Raw genomic sequence first — 14,445 nt, forward strand, 5'->3', positions numbered from 1 at the left:
CCCCGAGTACTTACCCCCTGAATCAAGGGAACCTGCTGGACTTGGGGTCGGGGCCCCGCAAGCAGCGTCAGGATTTCACTCTTAGTGAATGTAAGTTGGGCTTGCATGGGACCTCGAGGGCTTTAGCTGCAAATAATAAAGCTGGGTTCAGACTAGACTGAAAGTTGCTCAGAATCTGGGGAGAGGTTGGCTGATGGAGGGCTGGAGAGGAATCTTTCACTTCGTTTAAGTGAATAGCACAAGGGAGTCAAAGACCAATTCCACAGTCTCAACCTAAAACACTGGGGTAGGACATTCCCCCGTGTTCCTGGAAGGGAGAGTGGGGTTTTAAAACATAATAGCATTTATTGTTGTTATGCTGTGCTGTAGCCCAGTAGTGGAGGAGGTGTGACTAAGTCATTACTTATCAAAGAACAGTGGTAGCGAATGACAAGCAAGTAATGCTGCAGATTAACTCCTCTCTCTGAGCTCATTTTCCAGTGGTCTGTGAAGCACCCTGTAAATGAGTGTTTGTGCATGGAGTGTGTATAGTCAGAGGAGTATACGTACCACTATTTCGGAGGATGTGAACTTCTGCTGGGATTCCATCTCCCCCAGGGCCTGTCACTCTGATCTGTACAAAGGCGTGAGTGAAGTCTTCAGGTACAGGGATGTCAATCCGGCTCTTGCTGGCCAGGTATAGTGTGGGAGCAGAGTGAGAATCCTGCCTGTAGAGCATCTGTTGGAAGAGGCAAGTTTGAGTTTACGTTCACTGTGATTTCCTTAGGGTCACCTGTAAGAGAAGGCCAGCTACATGCTGCCTGTACCTTGTACCCTGTAACTGCAGACTCATCTGCCTTTGCCACCACTGGGTCCCACTTGATGCTGACTGTAGACCCAGAAAAAGTCCAGGAGATGTTGCCAGGTGGCCTCTTTGGTGCTAAGAGATACAAAACAAGACAGAGATTCAGTAAGTCATGGACTGATGAGAAGGTTGTGCTGGTTACAACTGTTTCCTGAGACTCTACAACTAGTCGACAGTGATGGCACCACTGTGGTTGGTTTAAAGGGAAGTATCCCAGCAAACATTACTCTGAGCACTGATCTTCTCAGATAAGTGATACTCTGACCACAAGGCTGATCTGAAGAAATTCAGGGAACTGTTTTATGGACTACTTAAAATGGCATTAGAGCACCAAGATAAAAAAGCTAATCAGTTAGCTGATCATTGGGAGTCCTCAGGAGGAAGCAGCAGCCCCAGGGAGTACAATGTTCAAAGCAGAGGTGGTCAGGGCTCACTCACGCGGTTTTGTTGTTGTGACATTGGTAGAGGGACTGGGAGGGCCGGTTCCAGCCCGATTGTAAGCTCTGACTGACACGTGGTATTTCGTGTTGGGGTTTAGGCCTGTTACATGAGCCGATGTGACCAGCCCCGCTGTTCTCACTCTGTCAGCTGCCTCCTCTTTGTCACCATCCTTCCAGTACCGGATCTGAATAGAAAAGGATATGATGGGTTTAGTAAGAATAGAGGCATCTGCGAATACTAGACTCAGTCCATCCACAGCCGGTGCTGGACACCCTTTGGTATTTGTTTCTGTGTATTTTGCTTAGTATGTGCCCGGGAATAAGGTTACAGCCTGTGTGGAAAGGCAAGCAGAAAAAGAAAGGGTGTTTCTCTCTTACTCATCTCTCTTCTGAGCAGTAGTACTGGCCCCATTAGAGCCTCGTGCTGTCCATTAATTATCCTCCATCTTTGGAAACAAAATGCTGTTTCCTTTCACCTCACTTAGTCTGGGGGAATCTTCTTTGCTGGGCTCTCCAATCTCAATTTCAGTGTCTCTCATTCCCATGGCAAGCTCGTACCTCATAGCCCAAAAGCACTCCAGTCATGTCTCCCTGCTCAACGGGCTCCCAGGACACATCCATTTCTGAGGACAGAACAGCCTTGGCGATAACTCTGAAAGGAGCCAATTTCGGTTCTGAAAAACACACCAAAAGGGAATAAAATCCTTTTCCTAGCATAATCACCATACTGAAACGAAGGGCTTTCCTGCAGCACCATTACCATGCAGCCAGACAGCTGGTATTATGTGTACGGAGCAAAACAAGGGGAAGGGATTTAGGGACTTAGTAGGACAAGCAGGGCCACAGCTGTGTGCTCTGAGGATCTGTGTCTGCTCTAAAGCTCGGGGTGTACAGTCATGGCTGGGCTTAGGGAAATATCTATCTGTGTATTTGAAGTAGAAGATAAATGTTACGCTGAAATCACTGTCAGCTGTTCTTTGAGTAGAAGAAACCTCTCCTATCGTTATGCTCCCAGACTGACACAGCTCTGCAAGGAGCTGATTGAGGACATATTGGTTGGTTGGACAAAACATTGTGAATTCGGAGTCCCTGCAGTCCCTCTTTACCTTCTTCTGCAGAGTACACGATGGCAGTGAGGCTCTCTGGTCCCTCTCCTTTCCTGTTGTATGCTTTGATCTTCACTTCGAAGGGGGTGTAGGGACTGATGCTCTCATTGCGGTAGACATAGTGCAGCGATTCTGCATGTGGCACCCTTGCTGTCAACCATTCCTGGGTGCCTTTCTTGCGAAATGACAAGATGTAGCCAAAGCCATCTCCGTTCTGATAGTCCCGCAGTGTCGGCTGTGAGGGGGGGGTGGAAAGAGAGAGGAGCCTTGGTCCGTTCAAATGAGCAAGACTTTGGACTAAGCACAGTGTTTGGCTCAACCACACATCAAAATTGTAATTGCAGCACTGATTTCCGAAAAGAAATGGCATGTGCTCCTCCCCTTGGCCCTCTCCCAGCATCCACGGCTGGTGCCGTGCTGCTGACTTACTGTCCAGTTGATGATCAGCTCGTTGGGAGCCCCTCCGCCTCCGCTGAGCCCAGATGGTGCCACAGTAGGTGCTGTCGGGTCCCCAAACAAAAGCAGACAGCACAGGTTGGGTTAAGGAAACAAAAGTGATGAAAATGAGCACAGACACCGCGCGGTCTGGGAGTAGCCAGGCTTTGACAGCTTGTATGAAAGTGCTTGTCTCTGTTTTCAGCTGTGTTTCAGATTTTTGTGAAAATCGGGTCTAGAATACTGGCTAGTACCTGACGAGCTTATTTGGAGGCAGTATGTCTCCAAGGGGACAAGAAGCAAGCTCAAAAGCAGGGATATGGAGGAGAGTTTTTAGTAGAAGGGAGTTCATATGCATTTGATATGTTGAGAGCAGTTCTGCTCTTATTACATCCCTTCTGCTTGCACGTTCAAGCAGCAGAAGATAGAATGAACATTCACAGCCATTTGCTGGGAAATTTACCTTGTCTTTGCAGAGTTGTGCTCTCTGATATAGTAGGTCTCTTTCCCCTTTCTAAGCCTTACTGCCCAGAAGGTACAGGATTTGAAGCTAGAATTTATAATGGTTTAATATACTGTATCTAATGCTGGTGAAATTAGCTGCCAGCTCTAGTACTGCTTTGTCTTTGACGTGTAAATGGGCAAAAAGGCAGAAGATTTTGTGATGGCATCACCGCTAGGAGCACTCAAGGAGATGACTAATTGTTTGGGACCAAGGCATGCTGCAATCCAGCCTTCCCCCTCCAGCATGTAGGAGCAGGTACCTGTGATTCCCCCTTCTACCTCTGAGTGTATCTGCACATACCTGCTTCTTTGGTACGGATTTTGCTGGAGGGTAAACTTGGCTCTCCAACTCCAAGAATGTTACTCGCTAAGACCCGAAACTCATAATCCATCCAAGGAATGAGGTTCACCACCTGGGCTGTCTCTGCGTTGCCTTCAATATTTACAGGATCTATATAATCCAATAACATGAGAGAAGAACAAATAGAGCGAGTGGCAGCTGATGTACGAGCACAGAGCAAGAACTTGTCAGTGAGCTGGTGCCCTGCAGCCAGCACGGGCCATGCCACCGCCGCTGCCCTCAAGACACTTACTGGTACGCATTTGCTTCCATTTGCTGGAAAGGAGGGTCCGTGCCTCGATGATATACCTGGCAATAGGGCTGTGGTTATCAAAGCCACGGCTCCAGCTCAGCTGGACGGTGGTGTCACTGATGTCTCTCACCACCACACCCCCGGGGGGGCCTGGAGGTCCTGGGATGATGAGAGACAGACGGACACGTTACTAAGATGAAAGATTTGGAGTCTTACTGCTCTTGATATTGTGCAAGTTATAAATTAAAATCAGGCCTTTCTTTTCTGGAAGCTAGGAAGCCTCGCCTCCAATTTTGGCCTCCAGAAAACCTCATAAGCCTATCCCATCCAGTTCAAATATTAGATGGTGAGGTGGTCACAAGGGAAGAGCGAGCTGATCCCTTACAAGGATTATGCTGTTACTTCGCGCTTGTAAGGAGCAGGGGACCTTACGACAGAGAAATTACCTCTGACAGTCAGGGTGGCTGACTCTGAAGCACTGTCCACAACTGTCTGGGCTGTACATGTGTACCGCCCCGAGTGCTTTAGCTGGGTGTTGAAGATGCTGAGGTCCCCAATAGCTTCCTTCTGTGTGGGGAAGAGAAAAGACAGTGCGGAGAGCATTAGAACATGCCTGATCACAGTCCAGCATTCAACATTGTATTGGGTTTGCGTGGCAAGGTTTTGGTAGCGGGAGGGCTACAAGGGTGGCTTCTGTGAGAAGTTGCTAGAAGCTTCTCCCATGTCCAACAGAACCAGTGCCAATCGGCTCCAAGACAGACCCGCTGCTGGCCAAGGCTGAGCCCATCAGTGATGGTGGTAGTGCCTCTGCAATAATGTATGTAAGAAGGGGGAAAAAAGACCTGTGCAACTGCAGCCGGAGAGAGGAGTGAGAACATGTAAGTGAAACAACCCTGCAAACACCAAGGTCAGTACAGAAGGAAGGGGAGGAGGTGCTCCAGGCACTGGAGCAGAGATTCCCCTGCAGCCCGTGGGGAAGACCACGGTGAGGCAGGCTGTCTCTCTGCAGCCCATGGAGGCCCATGGTGGAGCAGATCTCCACCCACAGCCCGGGGAGGACCCCATGCCGGAGCAGGTGGATGCCCGAAGGAGGCTGTGACCCCATGGGAAGCCTGTGCTGCAGCAGGCTCCTGGCAGGACCTGTGGCCCTATGGAGAGAGCAGCCCACGCTGGAGCAGGTTTGCTGGCAGGACTTGTGACCCCGTGGAGGACCCACGCTGGAGCAGTCTGTGCCTGAAGGACTGCAGCCCGGGGAAGGGACCCCACACTGGAGCAGTTCATGAAGAGCTGCAGCCCGTGGGAAGGACTCACTTTGGAGAAGTTTGTGGAGAACTGTCTCCTGTGGGAGGGACCCCACGCTGAAGCAGGGGAAGAGTGAGGAGTCCTCTCTCTGAGGAGGAAGGAGTGGCAGAGACAAAGTGTGATGAACTGACCCCAACCCCCATTCTCCGTCCCCCTGTGCTGCTCAGGGGGAGGAAGTAGAGAACTTGGGTGTAAAGTTGAGTCCACGAAGAAGGGAGGGGTGGAGGAAAGGTGTTTTTAAGATTTGGTTTAATTTCTCATTGCCCTACTCTGATTTGATTGTTAATAAATTAAACTAATTTCCCCAAGTCCAGTCTGTTTTGCGGGATCAGGTGAGTGATCTCTCCCTGTCTTTATCTTGACCCATGAGCCTTTTGTTATGTTTTCTCTCCCCTGTCCAGTTGAGGAGGGGGAGTGACAGAGCAGCTTTGGTGGGCACCTGGTGTACAGCCAGGTAAACCCACCACAAACATGCAAACAAAGAGGCTGGTATTAGTTTTCTGTCCTTTTTGATGGTACGTAATTGCCCTTTCTACTCACCACACTGGCTCGCCGGTAGTGCCCCTCAGACTTGTCAAAGTCAATGGGGAAATCATCTAGTGACCAGGTGAAGGTTAGGTCCATAGTTGGATCGTGGGATGCGTGACATTGTAGAGTAAGGTTTTCACCTACATTGATATCAGCACTAGATGGTGCCAATGTGATTTTGGTGGCATCTGCAGAGAAAGAGCAGGGAGGGCTGTTAGTTGCAAATGTCCATGTACCAGATATATATGAATGCTGCAGAGCATCCAAACCAACTAACACTTTCCAACTTGTCATCCTCCTCTAACAGCTGTAGTTTTACAGGAGAAAGATGAGGGATTGCAGTGGTTAGAAAATGGAAATGCTTTTCTCAAGGACCAGTTGTTGGTAGGTATGATTCGGTGGGTCAGGCAGAAGGTTTGCTGTTCCACAGGCTGAAATGTCTTTGATTCCCTGAATATAGCATTGACTTTGGGGAGTATAAGGAGAGGAGAAATATCACATCATGGCATTCTTAGTTGTTTCTTGCTCGATTGACCCCCAAATCAAGGCAAACATCTCTACCTCGAACAGAGAGGATTCCAGTACTGTTGGCTTTGCCCATGAAATTCTCAGCAAAGCAGGTATACTTTCCCTCATCAGATTTGCTGATATTCTGGAGGATCAAGGTGCCATCTGTGGTAATAGTCACCCTGGAAAGGAAGAAGAACCATACAAGAGGAAGGTTAAAATGTCTGTTCACTCTGTATACCTGACAATTTCCAGCACTTGCTGATTTTAGAGAAATTGGTTATAAAGACAGGACTGCAAAATATTATGTAGGCGTTTTCTATAGAAGAAACTAGAGGAATAACAAAGTGCTTATGTTCAGGGATGTAGCAGCACACTTGGGTCATCAAGTCCAATCTCCTGGCAAGAAAAAAATGTGATTTTAGCTATGGTTTCTAGGTAGAAGCTGACTCTGTGCTGCTACCTGCTACTGTTGATCAGAAGTTCAGTCCCTTTGGTCCAGAGCACAGTGGCTTTTGGTGCTGCTCTTGGTTGGCATGGAATGATGACCTTCCCACTTCGGGCTGCAGGTATCAGTCGCTTCACTGGGTTTAGTCTAAAATCTGGTGCTAAGGCTACAGGGGAAAAAAAGAGGATTAAGGAATGATTAGAAAACCCTGCTATGTGAGCATTTTCACTGCCATGTAACTAGGTATTGATTTGTTGTTAGATGACTCGGTAACAGAAGCATGGCAATATCTGGTGAGCAAGATGGAGTGATTCCTCTGCTGCTGGGTGGTGTCTAACGCCTGCCAAGGCAGGTGTTACATGACACACGTGTCATACGTAGCAATGGGATATGACCCTAACAAGTGCAAGGTCTTTGAGAGACACAAGAACAGCTGCTTTTGAAAATGTAGAGGATATTCTTTTCAATATCCTGACCAAAGTCACCAATGCAGGCATCCAGCTTGCCTAAAACTCCTCCTGGAATTGCAGAGATAGAATTGGATTTTATCTGTTGCCCTCATGCATTGCAGTGTGTTAATGTTGAATAGTTGCTTAGGACCTTTAATTTATTTCTGGCATCTACTGACCACAAGGAGATAAGCTTTTAGGCTAATGTGGAACAAGTTTGGCATCGGTCCAATTCCAGTCACCATCCATCAAAGCAGGCTGAATGGATACTGAACTCTTTTCCTTGACCTCTGTCCTCCAAAAAAGAGGAAGGCTGTGTAGTGGAAGAGAGCTTGTAGTGCTGCTGCTGCGTCTCCTGTACACTTTCTGTAGCTAAACAGATGTCCTTGTTCTCTTTCAGCATTACTGAATTTACACCAGGTTTAAATTTTAAAGGGTTGTAGAGTATCTTGTTGAACCAGCAACTACATTTCAATGGTGAGTGAAGCAGTTTTTGTCTGCTCTTATCTTACTCTGAGATCGCAAGCATAGGGTGTTAGGAAGAGATCTAAAATGCTTCAGTGTCCCATTGAAACCCAGAGCACTGGGAAATGAGAAATTACCTTGCACTGTTAATTCAGCACTTGCATATACTGTGCCATGCTTGTTCTCAGCCACACACTGATACATGCCAGAGTCCTCCAGGACTAGCTTGGAAAATCTCAGCTCTCCACCGCTCACTTCGATGCGGTTCTGTGCAAACAAGAGGATGAACCCATTAGATGAGAAAAACAAAAATGGAACTCAAGCCTCGTGTGTTCAGGGTTGAGTTTCATTACAGACTCTTATGCCAGTTTGAAGCCAGCCTGGTTTTCCATGGGAGAAAACGCAGGACGTTTTTTTCCATCTGTCCAGTCACTACCCCACATCACTGTGCTCTGTTTGCTGAGACTTCTGAATGCCTGAGCTGCAACGTGCAGGTCATACAGAGACAGGTACAAGGTGCTATTTATCCGCCTTGATAACTGGCTATGAGGTCCTGTAGTTGCATGAAGCAATGGCTGGGATGGCAGTGACGGGAGAAGGAACTTGCTGTCGATAAGGACTGTGGCATTGCTTTGCAGCCTCATGGGGGCACATGGAATAGGGATGCGGGGTGATAATACGGGGTTGAGATGCATTTGCAGCGAGGCAGTAGAGGGTCTAAGTCTGGAGTAGCAGGTTTAGTACTGCAAATTCTGGTGTGCACTGGCTGAGCTGCTCTCGCTGTCAGACCTGCGCGGTGGTACCTGGGAGGTCAGCGGCTGCCCGTCCCGAAGCCATCGGACTGCAGGCCTGGGTTTGCCAGCAGCCGCACAGCTCCAGCGCAGGTCGGACCCAATGTCGGCTTCCGTGTCTGTGATCACCTTCAGCCACTCCGGCTGAGCTGCAAAGGAGCAAGAGAGGTGGCAGAGCCAAGAAGATCAGATGAGAGGTTTGTTGTGCCAGGCAGGCAGAAGGATGCTCATTGTGTCATCTCTGCTGGCAGATTTATTTATCACAGCGTGTTTCACCATAGTAACAGCCTTTGCCTTTTGTGCAGCGATGCAAGGCTGAGCCCTCTGTGGGTCTGGCTGCAGCTGTGCATGTGGACTGCACAAAATTACGGCAGAATCCAGATCTGAGGAAGAATGTTATGGTTTCTCTTCTTAAGACTAAATGCAGTAATTCCTGAACTTCAGGAAAGACTGGATTCAGACTAAGTTAAGTTTTGTAACTTGACTAGATCTGATTAATAGCTCCAAGCTTTATCCCTTGTGGAAGTACCTCAGGCTTGGAGAATATCTTGGTTGAGAGCCAAGTTTGATTTTTACTGCTATGCTTCCTTCCCTGGTTACCTCATTTTTGCTAGAATTTCTTTAGAGCAAGTTAGGAGCTGTCTACTTGCCATAGCCTAAATATATCCACTGAGGAAAGGTATCAGTGATCACTGCAGGTCTTTGTTAGGGCTTTGCAATAGATTTAATTAGGGCTGATGTGAGGCAGGATCAGAAGTGGTGGGTTTAGTCCCAAAGGCTCAGTCCATTGCTTGGGGCATCTTGCTCTGCTCTGGAAAGGCATGTGATTAAATGTGTTACCTTGAATGATGATGCGGCCCTGGTAGGTGTCTCTCCCTTTGATGTTTTCAGCCTCACACTCATAAGTGCCTTCATCCTCAAAGCCAACATCCTGGATCTGCAAGAGGGGCTCGCTGCCGATCCACTTGGAGGACTGCGAGCCGTCCAGCTTCCTCCACTTTATTCGAGGAACGGGGCTATGTAAAAGTTAATCTGGTGAAGGCCAGCTCTTGGGTACCCCGTGCTGCATTACAGCGTAGTGTAACTCAATCCCCACTTAGCCACCCAGGTCCCATCCCAGCTGCGCCTTGGCCAGCAGGACAGATGGCTTTAGCCAGTTCGTCCCTCTTCCTATTACCCCTCCATCTCTGGTCTACAGTAGACCCGTTGAAGAGTGGGGTTGTGAAAGTTGCAGGTTCTGCGATACCCTCCCCGTCTTGAGCCTGAGCGATACAGATACTGCACTCACTTTCCAAAGGCAAAACACTCCAAAGTCACCATCTGCCCAGCCAGAGCGTAGGTGTCTGCAGGAAACCTGGCTTTTATGCTGGGTGCATACTGCCTGGCATCTGTTAAAAGGAAAGCACTGTTGAGGAGTTCTGGATGACTTTAAAATGGCACACGTGAGGTCTTAAAGGGCAGAGGTACCTGCAAGGTTACCCTACTTTCCAAAAGCTTTGTGCATTTGGATAAGGCAACAGAGGCTAAGTTTAATTTTCTTTTTAAACCAGCTCTTACTAAAGTCTCTAAAAATCTCTACAGCATCTCAGGACTATTTCTCCTTAATTTCCTACCTGCTTAACTCCCTTTGCCCTGCCCAAGAAGTATCTTTAGCTGCACCTCTGCAAGATCACCAAACGCACAGGAGAATAGCTTCAGGGGTATGTGAGCCTGCACAGGCTGCACCTTGCGCCGTGTCTCTGTTACAAACAGAGAAACCCCACTGAGGGGTTTGTAGCCGCACAAGCAGCGAAGCCTGGAGAGAGGGCTGCTTCCCCCAGGTTCCAGCCAATTAATATTTTTGTAAGCTCTTAAGCTCCCCCGAGAGGCTGGTGGGTGATTGGTGCACTGCTGGTATCCTGTGGAGGCTGAGTGCTTTGTGATGGCTTGTTAATTTTGCATTTTGCCCAGTCCCCTTATGATAATCCAAGAGCACTGACCCTCTGCAGCGAGGCTGAGCCGGGAGAACTTGCTGAAAACACTCTTGGTGATGAAGTCGATGTGGCTGGTGGCAAAGCATGAATAGTTCCCCAGGTCGGAAGCTTCTGTCTTGGCAATGTAGAGGTTTCCTGTGGTCTGAGAGACGAAACGCCTTCCATCGGCTGGGATGAAATTGGGAAACTCATTGAGGAGCCATCGATAGGATAAGCCTGTGAGGAAAAGAAAAAGGAACAAACTGCACAAGTTGCCTGTATCCTCTCAGGTGGGACTAAACCCAGCAGGCTGTCTCCTAGACCAGTCTAAGCTGAAGTTGGTCCTTGGATGGTACTTGTTTTTTCCATGTGCTAAGTCCTACCTCTGTTTTGTTGCTTTACAGAATTAGAAACAAATTTGCTTCCCTAAAATTCCCAAAGAAAAGCAAAGGGTGATTCACTTGTCTGGGAATCCCTTGCTCTGTTGCATCTCTCCACCTGGCACCAGCAGTGCTGCTAATCCCTGCTAGTGGCGATGCTGAAATGCAAACACTTACCTGGGTAGTGGGGAGGAGGGCTGCAGGTGAACATCACTCCCCAGCCTTCTGTAATCTTCACAGGGTCTCGCTCTTCTGCGGAGAATTCCTGCAAAACTAAACATGCAAAGTGAAACCTGTCCATGGATGAAAAAAACAGCTGGAGGAATTACAGTATTTTATCTCTTCCTCCACAGGCTGGTCTTTTCAGCGGTTGTACAGAGGGAGATCCAAAAACATTACTGACTTTCTCTGTAGTGCATCAAATTTCTACCGCACCTCCATGTTAATGGAAAGCGCCAGGAGCTTTCTCCAAGTGATGATGTTGGGTACCATGCATAGGAGAACTTCTCTCCAGCCTTTATTAATGTGAGCAGGGGGGCTCAGTTTACCCCCAGCATAACTGTGGCTGCATTTCATTTACCTTGTGGAGGCAAACTTACAGCCAAAGCGGAGGGAGGCTTCCCTGCTGACCACCGTGCCCCTGGAATTAGATGCCACGCATTGGTAGGAGCCAGCATCCTTGGCTTTCACTGGGTTGCTTATCACTAGGTCGCCTGCAACCAGCCTGTAACGGGAATCTGGGTCCATCTTTATCTCTGTGCCATTCATCTTCCACCTGCCAAGAGCAAGTGTAAAGAGTGAGAGGGGTAAATAGTCACTGTAACACTCGTGGTGCCTCATAGGAGGCTGGGCTTGCTTGTTTTTCCAGCTGCGGTGTGTTGGGATTTGAGTTAGATTTAGATCTGGTCTGTGACCTGGGAGGGATGGCACATCATGTCTGGACGAGGAAGCCGATTCCCATGTTAGTGATTTTCTTTATATGAAAGTGGAGAAGAGAAAGCAAAATTTTTGATGGTTGTGTCCCAGTCCTGGTACAGAGAGAGAGCAGGCGAGCTCACCTGTAGGTTGCAGGAGGACTGGCCCTTGCGCGGCAAGCCAGCGTGACCTTCTCCTCTGTTGAGCCTTCAGGGAAGAGGGTGTGGACAGGCTGCTCTTCAAACACTGGCCCGTAGTTCCTTGTGCTACTCTGTGCTCGGCACCAAACTGCAAGAGAGGGAAAACCTGCTCAGCTCAATTTAGCTTTTTCTAAAAATTCTCATTTTTAGTTTTGTAGGGTGTCCCTGGCAGCGTCAGAACTGCATCTAGAATAAAAGAAGGAGCAACGTGAAAATCGCAACCCATCTGTCACCACAGCCCAGCCCCAGCCACGGCTTTGGGCACGCTAGTGCATTTCCCACTGAGCATCTCGCACCATCTCTGCTGTGCCAGAGGGACCAGACGTGCTTAAAGACGTGCAGAGGAGTACTGACACATGCCTCTTGGAAAGCCATGCACAGGTGAGACTGGAGCTGGGAACTCCTGGATGCCCTCTTTGTCCCTGGCAGTGAGGACATGCTGCTTCCTCTTCCGCCTGTACAAACTTCGGCTGGTTGGTTCCAACTAAGTCCTCTCCAGAACAAGGGAGGAGAGAGGAGAACCTGGATCTTCGCAGCTCTGCCACTGCCTCCCTGCACGTGCCTGGCTTCCCTCCATCCCTGTGTCTGCAACATCATCAGCTCTTGATGACTCAAACCTGCTGCTTGCTGGTGTGCAAACCAATGCTGCAGGTATCAGTTCTGCTATTCAACTAATGGAATGAGCTCGAAGCTTCCTTTGTAGTGTTCTGATATGGGTTTGATTCTGATCTTGCTGTCATGAGTATGGCACAGGCACAGGAGGAACCGTAAGAACCTGCCTGCCTTTTCCTACACTATCTGGGCCACCCTTTGGCATGGTGATGATGTTTCATTGGAAAGTGCCAGCTGTCTGCAGTGAGTGACTCTGTGTCTCAGATAAATGGCAAATGCTAGCAGATGCCCTTCCATGCAGGCTTTATGGAAATGGCAGTGCAAATAAGTAAGAGCAAAGCAGAAGCTGCCCGGAAATCTCTTAACTGCAGAAGTGGCTAGTGGGATAACGATCTCCAGCAAGTCTATTCTCTCCCTGGCACCCTGAGAAATGTCCCTTAGCAGGGATGGAGCCACCTCAAGGCAGTGTGCTCCCAGCACAGTCCCCCTCTGCCTCTGCAGTGATAAGCTCGGAGATGCTTAGCTAGCCCCAGGATCCTTCCATGCTTTGTAATTGAATTAATAACTGTCTTAAAACTGCCATGCCAACCAGCAATCTGTTTCCTTCCCTACAGTACACAGCATGGTCACTAGTTAAATTAAGTGACTCCAGTAAGTGTGATGTTTTATGCAAGAGTAACTTCCAGCAGGGAATAGCCAGCTCAGCTCTCCTGGGCTCGGGAGAAGCAGTCCTTTACCTGTAGCTCCCGGGGTTGTCTCATGTTCCGGCTGCTCTTGCATGAGGAGATGAGGGTGAGACGGGAGAGGGGCTCCACTAATTGGCTCAGTGGGTTTGGAGCAGCTGTCGGCTGCTCCTTGTGTCCGAGCAGCAGCCAATTACCTGGGCCCTCGGCTCCGGCAGTAGGGATGTGCTGCATGCCGGCAGGAGCCTGATGGTGTCACACAGGGGAGAGGGACTGTAAGCCTGTGTCTTATACTTTGAAATAAGAGAAAAGCAGCGTTTTGAGGGTTGTATTCCCTCCAAATCAGTGTAAGTGCCATTTTCCTTCTAGAATATAGTTATATTCACATGGGAGAAGCTTGTGTAAGCTGGAAATCTTTTCTCAGTTGGGTCAGCAAAGGCTATGCTGAGGAACTCTCAGCTGGAAATAACTGCTGACCAGTAGGTAAAATAATCATGAGAATTAATGGAGAATTAATAAGAAAGTAGTGTATTAATTGTGTCCTGATAGATGGTAGTGAATGGATTAAGGTTTAACAGCTTTACATTTTGAGATTAATAGGTAGCATATGGTAAATAATTTCTATTTATTTTACAAATAAAATATATACTATTAACACTCACATACATGCCTTTTCTCATGGGATGCTCTTTCCCAATCAAGTCAAATTACGCTAATCATCCCTTCTGATTTACCCGTTGCTATCTGCTGCTGTCCCTTTTTCTCTGGCAAGGTTATGGACTACAACTGTCAGCCATTGATTTTCTCAAATGTAATCAATGCCAGAAGTTCGGATGAGTTTTTATCTACAGTTCCAAGGTGTCTGGTTGATGTTGGGGGTGAAATGCCTGGATCTCACTCATTAAGCAAAACAGCAGTTAGATTAAAGTAATAATTAAACAGTTACAACATCGGGGTATGGTTAGAACTAAGAATTGAGAGCAAAGCAGAGTGGTAAATCTCAATACCTCTGAGACTGATCGTCTGGGTACTTCTGTCACCCCAGAACTCTCATTTTTAATGTTACCAAAGCAGGTACGTTCCTTGGGCTCTGTCATTTGGATAGCAGGGAGAAGACAAACACAAAATAAAGGTCTTCAGGCCAAATTTGCAAGAAGCAGAGTGACCCACTCAGAATTGGGCCTGCCTTATGCAGCCCTACTTTCTGTGTTAAAATCCAGCCAGGAGAGCAGAAATTATGATAAAAATGCTGCTATGCCTCTCTAGAACAACATTCATTATTAGGAAAAAT

General features: G+C 48.1%; 2 protein-coding genes across 4 annotated transcripts in view; one reads left to right on the top strand and one right to left on the bottom strand.

Moving 5' to 3' along the window:
* Positions 1-13,815, top strand: part of RBBP5 (RB binding protein 5, histone lysine methyltransferase complex subunit) — a 43,067-nt gene extending 29,252 nt beyond the window's left edge. Inside the window, exon 14 of the mRNA XM_049831677.1 lies at positions 12,010-13,815. Within this exon, the coding sequence (XP_049687634.1) occupies positions 12,010-12,017 (8 nt within the window). The 3' untranslated portion in view covers positions 12,018-13,815. The remainder of the gene's footprint in view (positions 1-12,009) is intronic.
* Positions 1-14,445, bottom strand: part of CNTN2 (contactin 2) — a 34,977-nt gene that overhangs the window by 5,648 nt on the left and 14,884 nt on the right. For 2 of the 3 annotated variants that reach the window (XR_007509881.1, XM_049831673.1), the window contains exons 3-22: positions 11,803-11,947; positions 11,344-11,519; positions 10,922-11,017; positions 10,392-10,601; positions 9,701-9,800; positions 9,253-9,428; positions 8,425-8,561; positions 7,759-7,888; positions 6,723-6,873; positions 6,314-6,441; positions 5,765-5,940; positions 4,369-4,489; positions 3,923-4,081; positions 3,631-3,780; positions 2,820-2,890; positions 2,391-2,625; positions 1,843-1,958; positions 1,283-1,469; positions 807-919; positions 550-718 (exon numbers count right to left, since the gene is read on the bottom strand). Coding sequence is in view for 1 of the 3 variants with exons in the window: in XM_049831673.1 (XP_049687630.1) it covers positions 550-718; positions 807-919; positions 1,283-1,469; positions 1,843-1,958; positions 2,391-2,625; positions 2,820-2,890; positions 3,631-3,780; positions 3,923-4,081; positions 4,369-4,489; positions 5,765-5,940; positions 6,314-6,441; positions 6,723-6,873; positions 7,759-7,888; positions 8,425-8,561; positions 9,253-9,428; positions 9,701-9,800; positions 10,392-10,601; positions 10,922-11,017; positions 11,344-11,519; positions 11,803-11,947 (2,946 nt within the window). In the remaining 2 variants the exon portion in view is untranslated. Of the gene's footprint in view, positions 1-14; positions 127-549; positions 719-806; positions 920-1,282; positions 1,470-1,842; positions 1,959-2,390; positions 2,626-2,819; positions 2,891-3,630; positions 3,781-3,922; positions 4,082-4,368; positions 4,490-5,764; positions 5,941-6,313; positions 6,442-6,722; positions 6,874-7,758; positions 7,889-8,424; positions 8,562-9,252; positions 9,429-9,700; positions 9,801-10,391; positions 10,602-10,921; positions 11,018-11,343; positions 11,520-11,802; positions 11,948-14,445 lie in introns of all 3 variants that reach the window. The other variant, XR_007509882.1, reaches the window with a different exon arrangement.

Source organism: Accipiter gentilis, chromosome 29, assembly GCF_929443795.1.
Source record: "Accipiter gentilis chromosome 29, bAccGen1.1, whole genome shotgun sequence".
Classification (NCBI taxonomy): Eukaryota; Metazoa; Chordata; class Aves; order Accipitriformes; family Accipitridae; genus Astur; species Astur gentilis.